This window comes from Triticum dicoccoides, chromosome 5A (assembly GCF_002162155.2).
Source record: "Triticum dicoccoides isolate Atlit2015 ecotype Zavitan chromosome 5A, WEW_v2.0, whole genome shotgun sequence".
NCBI classification, from domain to species: domain Eukaryota; kingdom Viridiplantae; phylum Streptophyta; class Magnoliopsida; order Poales; family Poaceae; genus Triticum; species Triticum dicoccoides.
Window position 1 is genome coordinate 675,693,746 of NC_041388.1, and position 22,390 is coordinate 675,716,135.

At 48.2% G+C, this 22,390-nt stretch overlaps 1 protein-coding gene across 1 annotated transcript; it reads left to right on the forward strand.

Annotated features, from left to right (window-relative positions):
• The first annotated feature begins 509 nt into the window (after positions 1-509).
• Positions 510-20,414, forward strand: LOC119300421 (aspartic proteinase nepenthesin-1-like). The gene is made up of 2 exons (XM_037577387.1): positions 510-693; positions 19,146-20,414. Exons 1-2 carry the CDS (start codon positions 510-512, stop codon positions 20,243-20,245), a joined length of 1,284 nt encoding a protein of 427 aa, XP_037433284.1. The 3' UTR covers positions 20,246-20,414.
• The last annotated feature ends 1,976 nt before the right edge of the window (positions 20,415-22,390 follow it).

Genomic DNA, 22,390 nt, shown 5'->3' on the forward strand with positions numbered 1-22,390 from the left:
TAGGTCAATTGGGGGTCACTGAATTAAATCATACAGTATTTCCATTTGAGCATTTAAATCCTATAAAATATTTTAAATGCCCAAATAATCACAAACTGAAATGTTTACTGTTGGAAATATTCCAAACAGTGGCCACAGTCAGTTGCATGATTTTTGGAAATGCTCTGGCATTTTAAATAAATCCAAACACAATTACATAAAAATACAAAACAGAAATAAGAAAAGAGAGAGAGAAGGACTAACCTGGCGTTTACCTGAGGCCCACTTACCTACTGGCCCAGCAGACTCGGCCAGCCCACCAGGGGCGCCTTGGTCTTCTTCCACCTCTTCCAGTAGGCAGAGGCGTGTCGACGCCAGCGCGCCCGAGGCCTCCACCTCCTCCCTCCCAGCCTGCTTGGCTCCTCCTCGATGCACCGGGCGACGCCACGCAGCCCTGGCCCCTCTCACCCTCTCCCGTGCCCCTCCCCTCCTTTCCTCTCTCTCCCTCTCTCGCCTGAGCGCAACCGCCGATGACGCTCGCCATAGCCGTGTCCACCGAGCTCCCAACGCCTCACCGACGCGCCCACGAGTTCCGCCTCGTCCCTCTCTTCCTCCTCACCGAGCCACCCAACGCCGAAAGCCCCTGGAAGCCGCAAGCCCCGCCGTTCCCCTCGTCGGCCAACGAAGATCGTCGCCGTCGATTTGCTGCCTCCGGTGCCCCCCCGGGCTCGCTGACCCTTCCATTCGACTCACTGTGAGCTCCTCTGCCGCTCCCCTCTCTCCCCGTGCTCTGTTGCGCCGTGAACCCGCCGTTTCCACCTGACCCGAGAGCCGGCCGCCGCCGTTCTAGTCGCCGTCGTAACAAGAGCTAGCAAAGCTTGTTCTCGAACATGGCTACATGCTCAGCAGCTCCGCAGCAAGCGAACACCGCCACCAGCTCATCTTCTCGTGCACCATAGCGCTGTGCCGCTCGAGCCAAGCTCCGGCAACCGCCGCGGGCTCCACTCCGGCGAGCTCCGGCCTCCCCACGACCCAGCACCTGCACCGTTCGACGCGCGGGAGCAAGAGCTTCCCAACGCACCCAGACACGCTTCGAACGAGGCCCCGTAGCGCTTTTCCGAGCCGCACCACCGTCTCGGCCCTCGCTGGCGGCTAAACGCCGGCGGGTTGACCGCTTTGACCGGCAGGGTTGACCCCGGTGGCCCGGGTAGACCCCGGGTTGACCTCCCCTGGGTCCTGACGTGTGGAACCAGGCCCTGTTTAATTACTGTTAGTTTAATTAGTGTTAAATAACTTAGTTAACCCACTGACTCGCTAACATGTGGGCCCAGCCCTGCTGACATTTTAGTTAGTGTTAGCTTAGGGCTAATTAACTCAGTCAATTAGCTGAGTCACTGACCAGTGGGTCCCACTGGTCAGGTTTGACCTGGTGGACTCCTTTGACCTGCTGACATCACCCCGACATTATGCTGACGCAGTAATAGGCTTTTCTGGATTTATTCTTATTCAGGAAATTTCAGAAAATACCCAAAACTTGTAAAATTCATAGAAATTCAACCGTAACTCCAAATGAAATAATTTATATATGAAAAATTATCAGAAAAATTCAACGAATCTGAATATGGCATTTTCATGCATGTTTGGACAACCTAACCTCACTGTTTAGACCAAAACATGATAATGCACTATTTGAATCCATAGTTTGAATTTGAATTTGAACCTAGTGTTCAAACCAAATCTATTTAACTTGTTGTTAGTTGCATTAGCTCAATCATAACATTACTGCCATGTCACATTCATGCATCATATTGTTGCATTGCATTAATTGTGTTTCCTCTCTGTTGCCGGTGTTTGTCCCTTCTCAGTAGATGACGTTCTGATAAATTGATCGATGACACCGATGAAGAACTATACTATCTTCAGAAGTGCCAGGCAAGCACAACCCCCTTGCTTATTCTGATACAAGCCCACTCTCTCGCTCCTGCTTTCTTTTACTGCATTAGGACAACAACGATTCAACTGTACATGCTGCGGTAGTTGAACCCCTTCCTTTGCATGACCTGTCATTGCCACAGTAAATAGATGAAACCCACTAGCATGAGTAGGAGTTGTTTGAGCCCTGATGTGCCTACTCATTCATGCCTGTTTGTCTTGCCTGCTACTGCTTAGAGTTGAGTCAGGTCTGGTTCATCGGGGATGAATCGGAGGTGTGTAAACATGTCCTACTGTTGAGAGCTAAGTGTGTGAACATGATTTGGTAAAGGTAGCGGTGAGAGGCCATGTAGGAGTACATGGTGGGTTGTCTCATTGAAGCCGTCCTCAGGAACTGAGTTCTATGTTTGTGATCCATGAAACAGTTACTACCACGCATTGGGCCCGAAACCAATGGACCCTCTCGGCTTCTTGATCACCCTTGTCCTCTGTCCAGGAGTTGCAACTAGTTTCTGGTGTTTATAGGATATGTGTTGGCGGCCGTGCATAGCGCTGATCCTAGGGGTGGGCTATGTTGCGGTAGATACACTATGGCACGGTGTACCAGGCGCCCGTTTGGTGTCTCGGGAACCCTGTTCACATCGTTCGGGGCCGTATGTGGAAACCTCGGCCGGACTCCCTGCGGATGGAACCTGGATAGGCGATAAACCTGGACTAGAGACTTGAGTGTTTAGGTAGGCCGTGGCCGACACCCTCGTTGGGCTTCCGCTTGAAGGTTGCCGAGTACATGTCGTGTAAATGGCAGTAAGTGGTGAGAGCGTGTGTGAAGAAGTACACCCCTGCAGGGTTAACATCATCTATTCGAATAGCCGTGTCCGCGGTAAAGGACTTCTGGGTTGCCTATAACAGTTCATAGACAAGTGAAAGTGGATACTCTAAAACTTGCAAGATAAGTGTGAGTGATATGGATGGCCTTCTCGTAGGGAGACGAGAGCGGATCCATAGTGGTGTATTGAATGGTAAATATGTGGACTCGTGTGCGCCACCTCAAAAGAGTTCCTTGCATTCGTAGTTCAGATTAGCCACTGAGTCAAAGCTGGCTTGCTGCAGTTAAACTCCACCACCTCCCTTGTTGATATCGATGCATATGTAGTTTGGTTCTGATGTAAGTCTTGCTGAGTACTTTTGTACTCACGTTTGCTTAATTTATGTTTTGCAGAGAGATTTCAGTCTCGCTAGTGTATCCGCGTGGACTTCGATGTTTAGCTTGTTACCTCAGCTACGATCTTGTGCCCTCGGCAGGATCTGGTAGATAGTCAGGCTTCTTAGCCTTTTTCATTTATAGATGTCTGTATCAGACATGTTAAGCTTCCGCATGTGCTTTGCATTGTATGCTATGACTGCTGGGTCATGAGACCCATGTTTGTAATATCTCGCTCCTCGGAGCCTAATGAATAAATACTGAAGTCGTAGAGTTATGTTGTGATGCCATGTTGTATTTACACATATCGAGCATATTGTGTGTATGATTGAAATGCTTGCTATGTGTGGGATCCGACAATCTAGTTGTTTATCCTTGGCAGCCTCTCTTATGGGGAAATGAAGTCTAGTGCCTTCTTGAGCCATAGTAGTCCGCTACAGCCCGGTTCACCGAAGTCCTGCTAGCCCAGCACTACTGCTCAGGACACTTGACTGGCCGGCATGTGTTTCACTTTGTTCATGTGTCTGTTCCTTTAGGGAAATGTCACGCGGTGACATCCGGAGTCCTGCCTAGCCTGCTACAGCCCGGGTTCCCGGAGTCCTGTTAGCCCAGTGCTACAGCCCGGATTCACACGCTGCTGACCGACATGCTCGATGTGATTCATGTATGCCTGTCCCCATAGGTTAGTGCCGCTTTGGGTTCACGACTAGCCATGTCGGCATGGGTTCTCTGTCATATGGATGCTAGCAACACCATCATATACGTGAGTCAAAAGGCGCAAACGGTCCCGGGCCATGGTAAGGCGACACCCGTGGGATACCGTGCGTGAGGCTGCAAAGTGATATGAGGTGTTACCGTGTAGATCAATGTGGCATGGAATCGGGGTCCTGACAGCGTTGGTATCAGAGCCTGACTACCTGTAGGATTACCAAGCCAAACCGGTCGAAGTTGTGTCTAGAAATGCTTTAGTTATGTAAGGGAATTGATTGTGGAAGGGAGCGCAAGGCTCTTTTTACTCCTTATACCTCATGGCCTTCTGATCTGAGTCAACCTCTTCTCTTCTACGGGGATTAAGAACTAGGCCTTCTCATCTATCTATCAGGATGACGTGTTACTGAACCGTAGTTGCCTAGGATTGTTGAGTTCAAGCCTCAGTTCAGTTCCTACTACTTCCATATATTCATAACTGGCCTCAGAACCTTGATATTGTGATGTTGAATGGTTATGCCACCATTTTGCAGGATGACTCAAATCATTTTTAGCATTTACAGCCGTTATGCTGTCCGAGCCATCCCAGGTTTCTAAACAATCTGATGCATTTGCAAATCCCTTTCTCCTATGTTTGATGTCTTTTGGGCCAGTCTAACCACACTATCCGGTGCATTGAGGTAATTTTTTGCCTCGACATTTAAGTTGGAGTTATTACTACGACCCTAAGTGTCTTAGAAGATTACCTAGTAATCTAGCCATGATTTGTGTTCCGGTGTGATGATTCTGGCCACCATTCTCGAAAGCATCCCGTGATGCCATTTAGTAGTAGGTATTCTACTCATGGGTTCTTGAACCCGAGATTCACCCTACTTACCTCATGTTGATAGTGTTGCTAGATCCTTTAGGATATTAGTAACCTTTGCGATAGTCCTCGAGGTTCGTGGTACATCCTTCTTCCAATTATCATGAACCATTCTTGGCAGGAGTTCTTTTGAACCAAAAGGTCACGACAGAGTGCTCCTGATAAGTTCTCCATTCTATGTTGTGACTCTGCCAACCCTACCTTTCTGCATGGGTTATCCGGAAGAAATATGTTGAACTCGTTCGACATACTAATCTATGCATCCACAACTCAGAAAGTTATATGTACCCTTGAGTTGTCCCCCTTCCGTTATATTCTGATCTTCGTCTATCAATTGATAGTGAGGAGTATGTATGCATTCGTGTTCATCGATGCCTAGTATTCTTGTGGTTCATCAAGCCATTCTATTTCAGAATGACTGGGAGAAATAAACTCCAGTACCTCATCCATATCCAGGATTGGGCCAAAGCAGTTGTATTCCGCAGATCAAAATGCAACCCAGCTTTTGGTTCTGTTCTACCCTGAAGTATTACCCACTTTATGTCAGGACTGTCGTGAGAATTGCACCACCTCTTATGAATTCTTGACGCAGTAATACTTCTTGCCATCATTGTTCATTCCTCAGTTCCGTGTTATTATAACCGGAATGCCGACAAGTGAATCGTGATGTGTGAAATCAATACTCCGAGCAACTCATTGCTTGGTAGTAAATGGACAATATTCTCATTCTTAGCGTGTTGGTTATTGAACTACCATTCTAAGATTGATCATGCTACCTAGTCCATATTTCCGGGTGCACTCATCGACCAAGGAGTTAGGACTGTGACAATCCCTCGCTCCTTGATCATATCGTCTTGCCCTGAAAAGCAAGATTGTTCTCGAGCTTAATAACATATCGGTGGTTCGTGATTTTCCGATTATCTTCTCGGAATTGTCACCAGGTTGTCACCTGATCATTATGTTGAGTTCATGATCAAGTTGGTTTTCTGATAAACCACTTTTTCCTCAGGAACCTGTGTTGGATACCCTTGAGCTAGTTGGTTAGGCTTAACAACAACTTGGAGAGTTGGAAGATAAAAGCTTGTCTGACTTAGTTCATGTTAAGGGATATCTTTGTGTTTGTGCGTGTGTTGAAGAAAGATGATATCTTCACCAATTGGTCCTCGTGATCAGTTGTTGGACCTATTGTCTTGTCAAAACTTTGACTTGAGTATGGGCTATCGTCAAGTCAAATCAGAACCAACGATGTTCGTAATGTTGTTTTACTTGTGGTTGATCCCTCGAGCATACACCATTACATCCTTTGGTCTGGCCAATGCTACCACTGTGTTCACATGATGGTGGAAGTCCAGTGATATGGAAATTTTGATGAGTTGCTGTTGAGCCCATCAGCAGCATGTTGTCTCCCCCATAATTCATGTTGAACATCTAAGTTAGTGTTGGAAACTTTTGTAAGCATTATCTTCATGTCCCATTCATGAAATACATGTTTGGTGTAAGAAGTGACTTTCTCCAAGTTCATGTGCAAGTTGTCGCCGTGAATCCGAGAAAGATTGTTTTGCTTCCTTTGGAATCGTCCCAAGTCAGTCATGTACGTGCGAAGTACTCTATGGTCTCATAGACTGATCATCTTCATTCCATACGTATCCCTAGCACACCAAGCCACTGATTGATTTGTTCAAGGAGAAGAAGTTCCTTCTTAAGAATCATGACTTATGTTAGGACTTTGTTATCCTCGATAATGGTTCCCCACCTGAACTCGGTAGTGTTTTATTATAAGACTACCATGTGGTCATGCTTGTCTGGGACATCGTGTTCACATGTGTTTAGCAGAACCAGCTCCTGTTTTGGAGCTTACTACCATAGTCCATTTCCTGAGAATCTCGCAATGTCATCTCGTCGATTTGTGTTGCAAACTTTCATTCCTTTCTAGACCCGATGAGTCTGTAATATCCTCACACCAACCAGATCTGAATCTCAGGCAGATGTGATGGTTGGGACGTTTTCCCAAGAGCTATAATATTGGTCTCTCTGTAACCCGGTAAAGTGGATGTCGTGGCCAACACACCTAGCCGGAAGACCTATTATTGTAGTATCTTGATTGAGTAAGTTGGCCACCTTCCCATGAGGATTTCGTAGGATTTACCTCCGTAGTTAATCCTTACGGATTCTTGAGCTTCCGAAGTCCGACCTTGTACTTGATGTTCTAGATATCAAACCATATCTATGAATGGATTATGCTAGCACATCAAGGAGAACATTAGAAGCGGGGTGCTAAATGTCTCTCGGTCGATCATCCAGATTTTGTTTCCTTGGCCTCGCTAAGGTGAAATCTGAGAAAGTGTTATCTTCCCTTGCATTTGCATTATCCATCACCATTCATCATGGTGGTATGTTCTGTTGCCAGGATCCTTGACATGGATATTGGTAAAACCTTGATGAGTATGGAAATGCTCAAGTTCTTGAGAGCACGCTCAGGCACTAGCTTCTGATGTTGTCGTTAACTGGAATGTGCCTCCGTTCTCTCAGTTGTTCGATAGACACCCAATTGGTGGAATCACCTTTCCCGGTGAACCTTCTCCCCAGTTACTAGAATCATTCCCAACATTTGCATTTTGTTCCCAGCTTACACCTCAGTAGCTGTGGTTCAGGATCATCTTCAAAAGTGGACTTACCATAGGTCCCATCCATTTCCGATGATAAGCAAAAATCATCCATTGTGTTGTCTTCAACAAGGTAGTCCACATCATCCATTCTGGCATGGGTATGCCATTCGTTCGAACTCGTTTACACGATCATTTGTGATTGCCTTAAGCTGGTATAAAGAATTTCAATGATCTCCGAATCAAAAGTAATTCTTTTTGCCACTTAAGGGAATATTTCTGCGAGTCACCTTCCTTAAGATGTCTCGTTATGGTATCATGGCAACCCAACCCCTCGCGACATTGACACCGTTCACCACACTCCTAGGTGTGGGAATTCCGCTACTTACTCAAACCTTGTCATATGCTCATTTCCATCATTTCTGATGTGTGTATCGTGTCTCATCTCGACAGATGTCGCTATGTCTCGTTCTGTGAGTTGATCGTCGGTTGCTCGATCTTCAAGAAGATCGATTCTTTGAGAGTTTCTTTTCTTCTCGTCATCATGCTGGATGAAGATCCCGAAAGCAAAGACGTCAAGATCAAGATGACGCAATGAATCAATATCCTCAAGAAAGACGTCTAGATCGTGGAGATTATGTTGGTCGTGTGTTCCCTATGTCTTCTTACCTCACGACTTGAATCTCGGGACGAGATTCTTGTTTAGTGGGGGTGAGTTGTCACAGGAATTGCATCCATGCATCAATTTCAATTTCTTTTAATTTTGAAATGGGGCTGATAAACCCTAGCAGCAAATGAAACTCAACTAGGGTCCAAATAAAAATCATTTCACTGAACCCAAAATGCCCCTCTAAAATGTTCATCATCTTTGGATTGGTCTTGAACCTCTGCCAAAAATATTGCACATTTTTCTAGGTCAATTGGGGGTCACTGAATTAAATCATACAGTATTTCCATTTGAGCATTTAAATCCTATAAAATATTTTAAATGCCCAAATAATCACAAACTGAAATGTTTACTGTTGGAAATATTCCAAACAGTGGCCACAGTCAGTTGCATGATTTTTGGAAATGCTCTGGCATTTTAAATAAATCCAAACACAATTACATAAAAATACAAAACAGAAATAAGAAAAGAGAGAGAGAAGGACTAACCTGGCGTTTACCTGAGGCCCACTTACCTGGTGGCCCAGCAGACTCGGCCAGCCCACCAGGGGCGCCTTGGTCTTCTTCCACCTCTGCCAGTAGGCAGAGGCGTGTCGACGCCAGCGCGCCCGAGGCCTCCACCTCCTCCCTCCCAGCCTGCCTGGCTCCTCCTCAATGCACCAGGCGACGCCACGCAGCCCTGGCCCCTCTCACCCTCTCCCGTGCCCCTCCCCTCCTCTGCTCTCTCTCCCTCTCGCGCCTGAACGCAACCGCCGACGACGCTCGCCATAGCCGTGCCCACCGAGCTCCCCACGCCTCACCGACGCGCCCACGAGCTCCGCCTCATCCCTCTCTTCCTCCTCACCGAGCTGCCCGACGCTGGAAGCCCCTGGAAGCCGCAAGCCCCGCCGTTCCCCTCGTCGGCCAACGAAGATCGTCGCCGTCGATTTGCTGCCTCCGGTGCCCCTCCGCGCTCGCTGACCCTTCCATTCGACTCACTGTGAGCTCCTCTGCCGCTCCCCTCTCTCCCCGTGCTCTGTTGCGCCGTGAACCCGCCGTTTCCACCTGACCCGAGAGCCGGCCGCCGCCGTTCTAGTCGCCGCCGTAACAAGAGCTAGCAAAGCTCGTTCCCGAACACGGCTACATGCTCAGCAGCTCCGCGGCAAGCGAACGCCGCCACCAGCTCATCTTCTCGTGCACCATAGCGCTGTGCCGCTCGAGCCGAGCTCCGGCAACCGCTGTGGGCTCCACTCCGGCGAGCTCCGGCCTCCCCACGACCCAGCACCTGCATCGTTCGACGCGCGGGAGCAAGAGCTTCCCAATGCACCCAGACACGCTTCGAACGAGGCCCCGTAGTGCTTTTCCGAGCCGCACCGCCGTCTCGGCCCTCGCCGGCGGCTAAACGCCGGCGGGTTGACCGCTTTGACCGGCAGGGTTGACCCCGCTGGCCCGGGTAGACCCCGGGTTGACCTCCCCTGGGTCCTGACGTGTGGAACCAGGCCCTGTTTAATTACTGTTAGTTTAATTAGTGTTAAATAACTTAGTTAACCCACTGACTCGCTAACATGTGGGCCCAGCCCTACTGACATTTTAGTTAGTGTTAGCTTAGGGCTAATTAACTCAGTCAATTAGCTGAGTCACTGACCAGTGGGTCCCACTGGTCAGGTTTGACCTGGTGGACTCCTTTGACCTGCTGACGTCACCCCGACATCATGCTGACGCAGTAATAGGCTTTTCTGGATTTATTCTTATTCAGGAAATTTTAAAAAATACCCAAAACTTGTAAAATTCATAGAAATTCAACCGTAACTCCAAATGAAATAATTTATATATGAAAAATTATCAAAAAAATTCAAGGAATCTGAATATGGCATTTTCATGCATGTTTGAACAACCTAACCTCACTGTTTAGACCAAAACATGATAATGCACTATTTGAATCCATAGTTTGAATTTGAATTTGAACCTAGTGTTCAAGCCAACTCTATTTAACTTGTTGTTAGTTGCATTAGCTCAATCATAAAATTATTGCCATGTCACATTCATGCATCATATTGTTGCATTGCATTAGTTGTGTTTCCTCTCTGTTGCCGGTGTTTGTCCCCTCTCAGTAGATGACGTTCTGATAAATTGATCGATGACACCGATGAAGAACTATACTATCTTCAGAAGTGCCAGGCAAGCACAACCCCCTTGTTCATTCCGATACAAGCCCACTCTCTCGCTCCTGCTTTCTTTTACTGCATTAGGACAACAACGATTCAACTGTACATGCTGCGGTAGTTGAACCCCTTCCTTTGCATGACCTGTCATTGCCACAGTAAATAGATGAAACCCACTAGCATGAGTAGGAGTTGTTTGAGCCCTGATGTGCCTACTCATTCATGCTTGTTTGTCTTGCCTGCTACTGCTTAGAGTTGAGTCAGGTCTGGTTCATCGGGGATGAATCGGAGGTGTGTAAACATGTCCTACTGTTGAGAGCTAAGTGTGTGAACATGATTTGGTAAAGGTAGCGGTGAGAGGCCATGTAGGAGTACATGGTGGGTTGTCTCATTGAAGCCGTCCTCAGGAACTGAGTTCTGTGTTTGTGATCCATGAAACAGTTACTACCACGCATTGGGCCCGAAACCAATGGACCCTCTCGGCTTCTTGATCACCCTTGTCCTCTGTCCAGGAGTTGCAACTAGTTTCTGGTGTTTATAGGATATGTGTTGGCGGCCGTGCGTAGCGCTGACCCTAGGGGTGGGCTATGTTGCGGTAGATACACCGTGGCACGGTGTACCGGGCGCCCGTTTGGTGTCTCGGGAACCCTGTTCACATTGTTCGGGGCCGTATGTGGAAACCTCGGCCGGACTCCCTGCGGATGGAACCTGGATAGGCGATAAACCTGGACTAGAGACTTGAGTGTTTAGGTAGGCCGTGGCCGACACCCTCGTTGGGCTTTCGCTTCAAGGTTGCCGAGTACATGTCGTGTAAATGGCGGTAAGTGGTGAGAGCGTGTGTGAAGAAGTACACCCCTGCAGGGTTAACATCATCTATTCGAATAGCCGTGTCCGCGATAAAGGACTTCTGGGTTGCCTATAACAGTTCATAGACAAGTGAAAGTGGATACTCTAAAACTCGCAAGATAAGTGTGAGTGCTATGGATGGCCTTCTCGTAGGGAGACGAGAGTGGATCCATAGTGGTGTATTGAATGGTGAATATGTGGACTCGTGTGCGCCACCTCAAAAGAGTTGCTTGCAGTCGTAGTTCAGATTAGCCACTGAGTCAAAGCTGGCTTGCTGCAGTTAAACTCCACCACCTCCCTTGTTGATACCGATGCATATGTAGTTCGGTTCTGATGTAAGTCTTGCTGAGTACTTTTGTACTCACGTTTGCTTAATTTATGTTTTGCAGAGAGATTTCAGTCTCGCTAGTATATCCGCGTGGACTTCGACATTTAGCTTGTTACCTCAGCTACGATCTTGTGCCCTCGGCAGGATCTGGTAGGTAGTCAGGCTTCTTAGCATTTTTCATTTGTAGATGTCTGTACTCAGACATGTTAAGCTTCCGCATGTGCTTTGCATTGTATGCTATGACTGCTGGGTCATGAGACCCATGTTTGTAATATCTCGCTCCTCGGAGCCTAATGAATAAATACTGAAGTCGTAGAGTTATGTTGTGATGCCATGTTGTATTTACACATATCGAGCATATTGTGTGTATGATTGAAATGCTTGCTATGTGTGGGATCCGACAATCTAGTTGTTTATCCTTGGCAGCCTCTCTTATGGGGAAATGTAGTCTAGTGCCTTCTTGAGCCATAGTAGTCCGCTACAGCCCGGTTCACCGGAGTCCTGCTAGCCCAGCACTACTGCTCAGGACACTTGACTGGCCGGCATGTGTTTCACTTCGTTCCTGTGTCTGTTCCTTCGGGGAAATGTCACGCCGTGACATCCGGAGTCCTGCCTAGCCTGCTACAGCCCGGGTTCCCGGAGTCCTGTTAGCCCAGTGCTACAGCCCGGATTCACACGCTGCTGACCGACATGCTCGATGTGATTCATGTATGCCTGTCCCCATAGGTTAGTGCCGCTTTGGGTTCACGACTAGCCATGTCGGCACGGGTTCTCTGTCATATGGATGCTAGCAACACCATCATAGTCAAAAGGCGCAAACGGTCCCGGGCCATGGTAAGGCGACACCCATGGGATACCGTGCGTGAGGCCGCAAAGTGATATGAGGTGTTACCGTCTAGATCAATGTGGCATGGAATCGGGGTCCTGACACCACCCTTGGACGCCATCCTGACGATCTCCGGAGCCCCCCCTTTGTCGGGGAAGGCCCTTTGGGACACCACCTCATCATCATCCTTGGGCAAGGCAGAGTGAACAGGTGGCGGCGACATGCTAGCCATCTCCTTTGAGTCTAGCGAGCCCTCTGTCGAGGATTGCGGAGAACTATCGCAGGCCAGACTGCAATAGCATAAATTAAACATATTAATATTGCAAAGGGGAAGGGCCAAACGTTTGGACGGGCATAAGGTCTTTGGTACTTACGAAGCTGCCCGAGGCTTAGTCCGGGGCATTCGTTTCGGACTGCTATCGACATCCCACGTGGAGTTATCCATGACGGAGCCCTTCCCCCTCTTGGGTGCCTTCGCCTCCGGGTTCGTGGAGGCCACCCTTTTCTTCCTTCCCCCTCAGGGGGGAATTGTCTTCTTCCTCCTCCTCGTCGCTGTATTCGGCGACCGAAGGGTCGGTCTCGTCTCCGGATGACAGTTCCGAAGTATCCTTTCGACGAAGGCCACTCCTGGTCCCCTTGGCTGCCTTTTTGATCTTCTTCTCTGGCACGTCATAAGGCGTCTGGAACAACATCTTCGTCAGGAGTGGGGTCTCTTCGTCTTCGGGTAGCGGGGCTGGACAGTTAATCCGCCTCGCTATCTCAATCCAGGCCTAAGGAAAAAATTGATAGGAGAGCTTAGACCTCTTTCTCACAACATGCTAGTAAAGGTTATGCCTTGAGAGCGTGAAAGAACTTACCGAATTAGCTTGGCGCTTTGAGCTAAGCCCACAATCCTCGGTTGTAGGCGGTGGCATCTCGCCGGCCTTGAAGAGCACTTTCCAGATATCCTCGTGCATTGTGCTGAAGAGCTCTAGCAGCGTCTGGTGCTTGGCCGGATAGAATTCCCATAAATAGCAAGTCCGGCGTTGGCACGGGAGGATCCGACGGATGAGCATAACCTGGATCACATTGACAAGCTTAATCTATTTGGATATCATGTTCTGGACACACGTCTGGAGCCCTGTCAGCTCGCCCGGAGAACCCTAGGTTAGGCCCTTCTCTTGCCAGGAGGTGAGCCGCATCGGAACTCCGGATCGGAATTTGGGGGCTGCCGTCCAGTTGGTGTCACGCGGATCGGTGATGTAGAACCACCCTGATTGCCACCCCTTCACCGTCTCCACGAAAGAACCTTCGAGCCAGGTGACATTGGGCATCTTACCCAACATAGCTCCTCCGCACTCTGCTTGTTGGCCTCTCACCACCTTTGGCTTCACATTAAAGGTCTTCAGCCATAGGCTGAAGTGAGGTGGGATGTGGAGAAAGTCCTCACACACGACTATAAATGTCGAGATATTGAGGATAAAGTTGGGGGCTAGATCATGGAAGTCTAGCCCATAATAAAACATCAATCCGTGGACAAATGGGTGGAGAGGGAATCCCAGCCCGCGGACAAAATGCGTGAGGAACACCACTCTCTCTTGAGGCTCGGGGGTGGGGACGATCTGTCCCTCGGCCGAAAGTCGGTGAACGATCTCCTTGGCCAGGTATCCGGCCTCTCGGAGCTCCTCCATATCTTTCCTCTTAATGGAGGAGGTCATCCACTTGCCGCCGGCTCCGGATCCGGACATGGCTGGGTGCTTGTTTGAATGGGGCAAATGAGAACTTGGGCGTTGCTCAAGAACGGAGAGCCGGAGGAAAGCGTGGGAGAAGAAAGGGGAATCTTATCTCCTTATAAGGGCGGTGAATATCGAACGCCCCCCCCCATTCGCCTGCTCCCAAGGGCTGTGTAAACAACACGCTTGGGTTACCCGCACACGTATTGATGAGAATCCCGTGATAAGGGGACACGATCTCTGCTTTGACAAGACATGCTAATGACAACCGTGTCTCGAAACGTGGGGCGAAAAATGGTTCGAAATTATGACCGGACAGGCGTGACGTCACATTACTAAAGTTGTCAGCAGATTGGACTTGTGTGTTATTATATTCTCTCTACGGTTGTGTGCGGTGTGTGTTACAGGTCCGAACACGATCAATTCGTCTGAAGACTATTCGGGAGTTCGGAAGGAGGAACCCGCCTTACAATGCCGAAGATAGCACTATGCGTCGGATACCTTGTCATTGAAGCCAGGTTCAAGGGCTACTGAGGGAATCCTGGACTAAGGGGTACTCGGGCGTCCGGCCTGTTATCTATGGACCGGACTGATGGGCTGTGAAGATATGAAGACCGAAGACGGTGCCCGTGTCCGGATGGGACTCTCCTTGGCGTGGAAGGCAAGCTTGGCGAACAACTATGAAGATTCCATCTTATGTAACCGACTCTATGTAACCCTAGATCCCCCCAATGTCTATATAAACCGGAGGGTGTAGTCCGGAAAAGATATACTCAATACCGTAGTCATACAGGCTAGACTTCTAGGGTTTAGCCATTACGATCTCGTGGTAGATCAACTCTTGTAATACTCATATTCATCAAGATCAATCAAGCAGGAAGTAGGGTATTACCTCCATAGAGAGGGCCCGAACCTGGGTAAACATCATGTCCCCTGTCTCCTGTTACCATCAACCTCAGACGCACGGTTCGGGGCCCCCTACCGGAGATCCGCCGGTTTTGACACCGATAGCTGCCTCATCATCCCACCCTCCCCTCGACCTTCCCCCACCGTCGTGCTGGCCGACGCCCTGACCATCCCTCTAAGTCCCACACCACCGATGAACAACTCTGATGATCCCCTGCAACCCCAGCCCTATGATAGATAATGGGGTTGTGGCTCCCCCTAATAAGGTAAATAATGAGGCTATGGCTTCCCTCTAAGACAGATAGTGATGTTGCTTCTTCGACGAGGTACCCCCGAAAAGAAGGAAATAAGAAGAAAAGGTGACTAACACAACAGAAAAATTCATGTACCTGAGAAATAGCAAAATTGGACAAGCTTTCATGTTCGATCATACCTGGTGCTAAACCGCCGCCCTTGCTGAAACATAAACTCTCCGCCTGTGTGCGAAGATATGGAATATGTTGCCAAAGAACAAGAAATGTGGAATAGATAAATGCACATCTTCTATGTCCCACTGATTTCCATCTCGATTATACTATAAACAAGTGAGTTGAGGAAGAAACATTAGATCTCAGCCACATATCTATCATTCATCAGTGGACCAGGTTGTTCGAATGTTGTGTCACACTAAATTCACATATATATTAATAAGTTTTAATCATCTTCACAACACTTTAGTTAGGAATCATTACACCTTAATTACAGTTCATTAGGAAACAAATCGTCACACCATATATCACGCATTATCTCCAGAACACCTTAATTAGGCATCATTGCACCTTAATTACACCTTCATTAGGCAATAAATTGTCACACCATATATCACGTAATAATTGAAAAAAACACATTAGCCAAAATCACGCACCGCACACTCCCACCATCATGCCCCTCCTCCAAAAATGCCTTTGCTCACGTGAAAAGAACAACGCACTGGACGCACGTCTGCGTCCATCGCTCCCATCCAACTCGAGCAACACCTGCCGGTGGCGCTCCTGTTTGCTCCGCCTGTGCAGATCCACTTGCTTCATCGGCGCCGGGTCGCCGAACGAGAACATCCCTACAACACCCACTATCATATGTGCTCAACACCAACGAATCCTCTGTCGGTCCCAATGTGATTTACAGCCAGTGCTATCATTTTCTATGGATGATCCCTCGCATAAACAGTCGCTATCTCCTTCTTCAGGGAACGACAATACAACTTATCCGGTATTTGAGATGATAAGCACGCTGCTATTTCATCAATTTTCTGGAACATGCTAATTAGATACATAATGTTTTATCTATTGTGAACGTCAGAATTATCTCAGTATTTTTTTAGAACGTAGACACTAGAACGTCCGGCTTTAAATTAATAAAGCCACTAGGCAGCATCCACAGATAGTTTAAACATACAGACCATACGGCGGGCCACATATCCCCGAATAGTCTAGGCTAAATAAAATCAGTTTCTAGCCACCATAGGAGGAGCTTAACATGCCCAAAAGACCAGCTAAACATCAAACAAGCTCGGCGCAAAAGTCTCAAACTGGCACATCTGTCTGTCGTGCCTTCACCATAGTCATCTTTATCTGCTCCATGATCCCGTCCATACGGTCCGCGCCACGTGTCTTCCCAATGGTGCGCAAATCTGTAGGAAAATGTGGCATTTGAAGATAATATCATTTGGGTGAGTAGGGAACTTTTGTTCAATCGTAAATTTGTTCCAAACCGACCAAAGAGACCAAAGCAGCGCCCCTACGCATCGCCATACAATCCTAGCATTATCTCAGTATTTTGATTCCCTATTTTAGCTTTCCGTATGTAACCATAGTTTTCTTACAAAGCGGGGCGGAGGCTAAGGGTGGTATGCTCATCTAACTGGCCAGAAAAAGGCACAATACCTTGGAAAACAATGAAAAACCTGCCAAGTTAAGAAGGATGTGGCCACGTCATTTGTACCTTAATCCGAGGCTGTTGAGCGTGTGCCCTTTAAAGATGTCACAAATACATTGGCGAAAGGACAATCTTTACCAATGGAGCAGTCCTTTTTTCAATCTTCGAGCCGACTTTCGAAGGTAGAAGTCATGATTTAGACTTTGTAATACTCTTTCCGTTTTTATTTACTCCGCACATTAGCTTTGTCCTAAGTTAAACTTTATAAAGTTTGATCAAGTTTATCAAAAACCATCTAAACTTTCATAATAAAAATATATATGGTATGAAAATATATTGGATGGCGATTCCAGTGGTATCGATTTGGTATTGTGGATGTTAATAAATTTTTGTATAAACTTGGTCAAAATTTAAAAAGTTTGACTCGAGACAAAGATAATATGCAAAGTAAATAAAAATGAAGAGAGTATTTAGTAGTACATCACTTATTTATTTTTGCTGACAGTTTGCCTATTAACTAGGATGAACATGTTTCTTCTTCGTAAGGAATACATGCATGCTAATTATTCCCTCTGTTCTAAATATAAGTCTTTTTAGAGATTTCACTATGAACTACTCCCTCCGTTCCTAAATATTTGTCTTTCTAAACATTTCAAATGACTACTACATACGGATGTATGTAGACATATTTTAGAGTGTAGATTCACTCATTTTGCTCCGTATGTAGTCACTTGTTGAAATGTCTAGAAAGACAAATATTTAGGAACGGAGGGAGTACATACGGAACAAAATAGATGAATCTATGCTCTAAAATATGTCTATATGCATCCGCGTGGAGTTTGTAGTGAAATCTAAAAAATACTTATATTTACGAACGGAGGGAGTAGTTTTGTTAAACCGAGCAGCATGTCGCGCGATTAATACCTGAGATTCGGAGGTGGTGCGCATAAGAAGGCACTTAGAAAACCAGAAGACAAACACATAGGACGGTGGCAGCAGCGTCGGTGCTCACAAGAAGATGTACCATATACCTCGCAAAAGAAAAGATGTCCCATATGAAGCGGGGGGGGTGGGAACAATCATGTAGTTCATCACCACCAGGTAGTGCCGCCTCTTTTCTGCTGAAAAGACCGCAAACGTACGATGAAATCGACATAGAGACACACCAACAAAGTAGCACCACAGCAGACAGCGGCATCATCGTGAAATGGACGAGCACCGGCGTGCTCACCGCTCCTCACGCAGATAGGGATTCTCTAATAGTGTCATGCTCGACGGGCTTAAAGCCTAGACGCATGCATGTAGGCACCAAGTTCTGTGCCCTGCCGTGCCATCTTCATCATCTTCAGTAGGTAGGAAACGCTGGCGCACAAGCTAATGACGGAAACAAATAGCAGGCGTCGTGTTAAAAGAAAAAACCTAAAATTTAAAAAGTGCATACGCACTTCTTGATTGAATTGAGCGGCCGCGTCTCGCATGCATGTGGTTGTTAATTTTTTGTCTTCTAGTGCATGTGGTTGTTAGTATTAAATGTGTTCACACTAATTACTCCATTCCGAACAAAACATATCCACGCATATTCATTTCAGAGTTTTAAATTTTAAAAAGTCATATCTTTCAAACCGTGCGTCGGGATTTGATTTTTCACTGCTGGAACTCTTGCGACGAGATCTTTAAAACTAGATCCCGCATGAGTATGTTTCGACGAATTTTTTTTGATGCCAACTTTGGTGCTATATAGTGCAACTTTAATACTGTATTGTGCAACTTTAGTACTACATCGTGCAACTTTTTGCAAAACCAATTTTTGGATCTGCATAATTCAACTTCCTATGAGATTGCATTCTAGCAACCATGACAACTTTGATGTTTAGTTGACAAGACTATTGGCACACACATATGCTCAGTTGGCGCGATAATGTAGTCTAGTTCACACATTGATATTTAGTTGACACGACTATTTACACACACATATGCTTAGTTGGCGCGGCAATATAGTTTAGTTGCACACATATTGATGTTTAATTGGCAGGACTATTGACACACATATATGCTCAGTTGGCACGGCAATGTAGTCTAGTTGCACAGACATTGATGTTTAGTTGGCATGACTATTTGGCACACATATATACTCAGTTGGCGCGGTAATGTAGTCTAGTTCCACACACATTAATGTTTAGTTGGGAGTGCTATTTTGGCACACACATATGCTCAGTTGGCGCGACAATGTAGTTTAGTTGCGCATACATTGATGTTTAGTTGGCAGGAAGACTAGTTCGCCGAAACATGTCCATGTGGGATCTACTTTTGAAGAGCACGTCGCGAGGGTTTCAACAGTGAAAACGGAACTGAATTTCGACGCGCGGTTTAGAGGATGTCTTTTATAATTTTGAAAAACAAAAATTGATGCAGAAGGATGAACATGAGGAGAATTAATGCAGTGGCATGCAGGCATCCATCACGTGAGAAGAGACCACACAAAATAATTAATTAACAGTGTCATTTTTAACATTTTTAGATTACACTAATTTTAACTCCGAGTACCTCATCCACTTTGGCATCGACACGCCGCGCCCGCAGCATGTGGCGCTGACGCTCGACACCGGCAGCGACCTCATCTGGACGCAGTGCTTCTGCCAGGTCTGCTTCCCACAGCCGTTCCCGGAGCTGGATACCTCCGCCTCCGGCACAGCCCGCGGCGTCTCCTGCTTTGACCCCCTCTGCGTGCAGGGGGGCTTCTCGCTCTCCGGGTGCGCCGTCGGCGACAACTCCTGCGTCTACACCGACTCGTACGGCGACAACTCGATCACGACGGGGAGGATGTACCAAGACACCTTCACCTTCCAGCAGGCGGCCAACGGCAAGGTCGCGGTCGTGCCCAACCTCCGGTTTGGTTGCGGCATGTTCAACACCGGGACCTTTGGATCAAACGAGTCCGGCATCGCCGGCTTCGGCCGGGGGGTGTTGTCTCTGCCGTCACAACTCAAGGTCGGCAGGTTCTCCCACTGCTTCACCACCATCGTGGAGTCCAGGCCCAGCCCCGTGTTCCTGGGCACGCCGGACAACCTCGAAGCGCAGGCCACGGGACCTATCCAATCCACCCAGCTGGTGCGGAACCCCAAATCCAATCACTACTACCTTTCGCTCAAAGGCATCACCGTCGGCAAGACGCGGCTGCCCTTTGACGCGTCGGCGTTCGCGCTCAAGGGCGACGGCTCCGGCGGGACGATCATCGACTCCGGCTCGGCCCTGACGAGCTTCCCGGAGGCCGTGTACCGGAGCCTCGTGGAGGCGTTCGAGTCGCAGGTGCCGCTGCCAGTCAACAAAAACAACACCGCCGAGCACGTTGGCTTGTTGTGCTTCACCGTCTCGCCGAAGAAGAAGGAGACCGCGATGCCGAAGCTGATCCTCCACCTGGAGGGCGCGGACTGGGACCTCCCACGGGAGAACTACGTGATGTACACCGAGGAGGACGGGCTGTGCGTGGTGGTAAATTCGGCGGGCGAGGACAGCAGGTCGCTCATAGGCAACTTCCAGCAGCAGAACACGCACGTCGTCTACGACCTGGAGCACAATATGCTGCTCTTCGTGCCCGCGCGCTGCGACAAGCTCCTGTGATACGGATACGTCAACGTACGTGTGTATTGTGTATCGTTCTACGTATGTATGTACGTATGTACTGGTCACATACGTTTACCGGCACTAAGAACGCGTGAAAAGGAACAACCGTTCTCTACGTACCAGTGCTAAATAAACAAGGTAAGAAACTAAGCTAGTGTTTGTTTATACCTGGTCTGATATGACATAGTTGTAGACATATCCACATGCGATAGATTTCTGGTACATGTTTCTACTTGTACTGAATGTCGAGTGCGCCAACACGATTTTCTCTTGATAATGCGAGAGAATGTCTACAGCAGAAGATATAGACAACCTAATCATTAGTGGTTCAAAACATAAAGAAGCACACAATAATAAGCTTACAAACACACTGAAAACTCGGTACCATGCAAGCGGCAATGCTACACCTACGTAAACATCAAACATAAATTAATGTAATAGTTTAGATGGCCTTTTTCTATTGGAGGAAATCAGGGGAGGAGAACCCACCCAGTTGAAATCGGGGGTGGAGAGATTAGTTAGAGCATCTCCAAGAGTGGCCGCATAAACCGCGTGCGCGGTAAAATGCGACTTTAGCGCGCGCGAGACGGTTTCGCGTGCTCCAGCTGAGGCAGAAAACTCAAGCGCGCGCGTGAAAGAAAGCGGAAGGTCGCGCGCTAGATTTGGCGCGCCTATAAATTGCTGCGCCCGTCACACGGCCTCCCATCGCTATCCACATCGCCACGCGCTCTCTCTCGCTTCCCTGCCCCGCCGCCGGGGATCTTCGGGCTACCGCGGCGTCCGCGAGCGCCCCTCCGCGCCTTCTACGCTAAGATTCGGTCCGGCGACGTCCGCCTCGGCCTCCGCACGTTCGAGATTGCGCACGAGGCCGCCCGCGCGTACGACGCGGGCGGCGTGGCGCCTCGGGAGGCCTCGCCCACAGATGAACTTTCAGGACGTCTGGACGTGCGAGCAGGCGCGGGCCATCGCCCCTCCGCCGCGGCTAATAACTGACACCGACCGCCAGGAACACTGTCGGCGGCAGCGCCGCCTACTCATCGCCAAGGCGGACGAGCGAGCCATGGCAGAGTGGCGCCAGCGCCACCCGGAGGACGGCGCCAACGAGAATGTCTTCTGGGCAGAGAGGAGGACAAGGCAACGTGCGGAATGGGCGGACAGGCGTCGTCGGAAGGCACTCGCGATATCACAGTGCGATCTGGGAGCGGCATCATTCTTCTCTAGCGACGATGAGTGGTGGCAAGACGCGTGGCTTGATACGTCGGACGACACAAGCGAGGAGGGGGACAACGACTCGGAGTAGTTTCTAGTTGCACCGTAGTTTTTACCTCGGATTAGTGTCTTTTTTTACCTATCTATGCTAGATGAACTATCTATGTATCGCTTTTTTTTATCTATGTATCGCTTTTTTTATCTATGTCTACAGTTTTTTATTTGTTTTGAGTGCATAGCGCAGTTTTATTTTTTGCAGCGCCTGCCGAAGCAAATGCTTTTTTATTGCGCGGCTATTGAAGATGCTCTTAGGCAAGTTACGTAGGAGTATGTAGATTTTCTGCCACTCATGCCAGAAGATAAAACCTCCATGCCGTTATATGGAACAAGGAGATGTGAAAGGAGCATGAAATGCGGAATAAAAAAAGCCAGACGTCCATGTCGCACTCCCAGCCCCACTGAATTTGAGACACTCCTATGTGGCGAGCAAAAGGTGATTAGGACCGTGGCAGCATCAAGTTCACAAGGATATGTACCAGCTGGCCATGTGGAGAACAATCATCTCGTTTCCCACCGGATAGTGCCTCTTTTCCATTGAAAAGACTGCAAACATATCACAAAATCGACACGAGACACACCGACAAAGTAGCACGGCAACAGCAACAGCGTCGCGAAATGGACGAGCACCGGCGTACTCATTGCTCATCGAGCAAACATGAAAACCACATTATCTTATAGCATCATTGTCCGCGGATAGGGATAGGCCGGCTAGGCTTAAAGCCTAGGTGCAGGCACTAAGTTCTGTGCCCAATGTGCCATTGACGGTGCCTTTGCCATCTTCAGAGGTTGTTGATGCAGCACAAGCAGGAGAGTGCGAAAAGAAGATGAGCAGCGGTCTACTAAGCATCTGCCCTTCTTGTATCCGAATGTGAG

Coding starts and splice junctions, on each gene's coding strand:
- LOC119300421 (XM_037577387.1), top strand. CDS start 510: ATGACGCTCGCCATAGCCGTGTCCACCGAGCTCCCAACGCCTCACCGA. Junction 694..19,145: donor CCGTCGATTTGCTGCCTCCG/GTGCCCCCCCGG, acceptor TAACATTTTTAG/ATTACACTAATTTTAACTCC.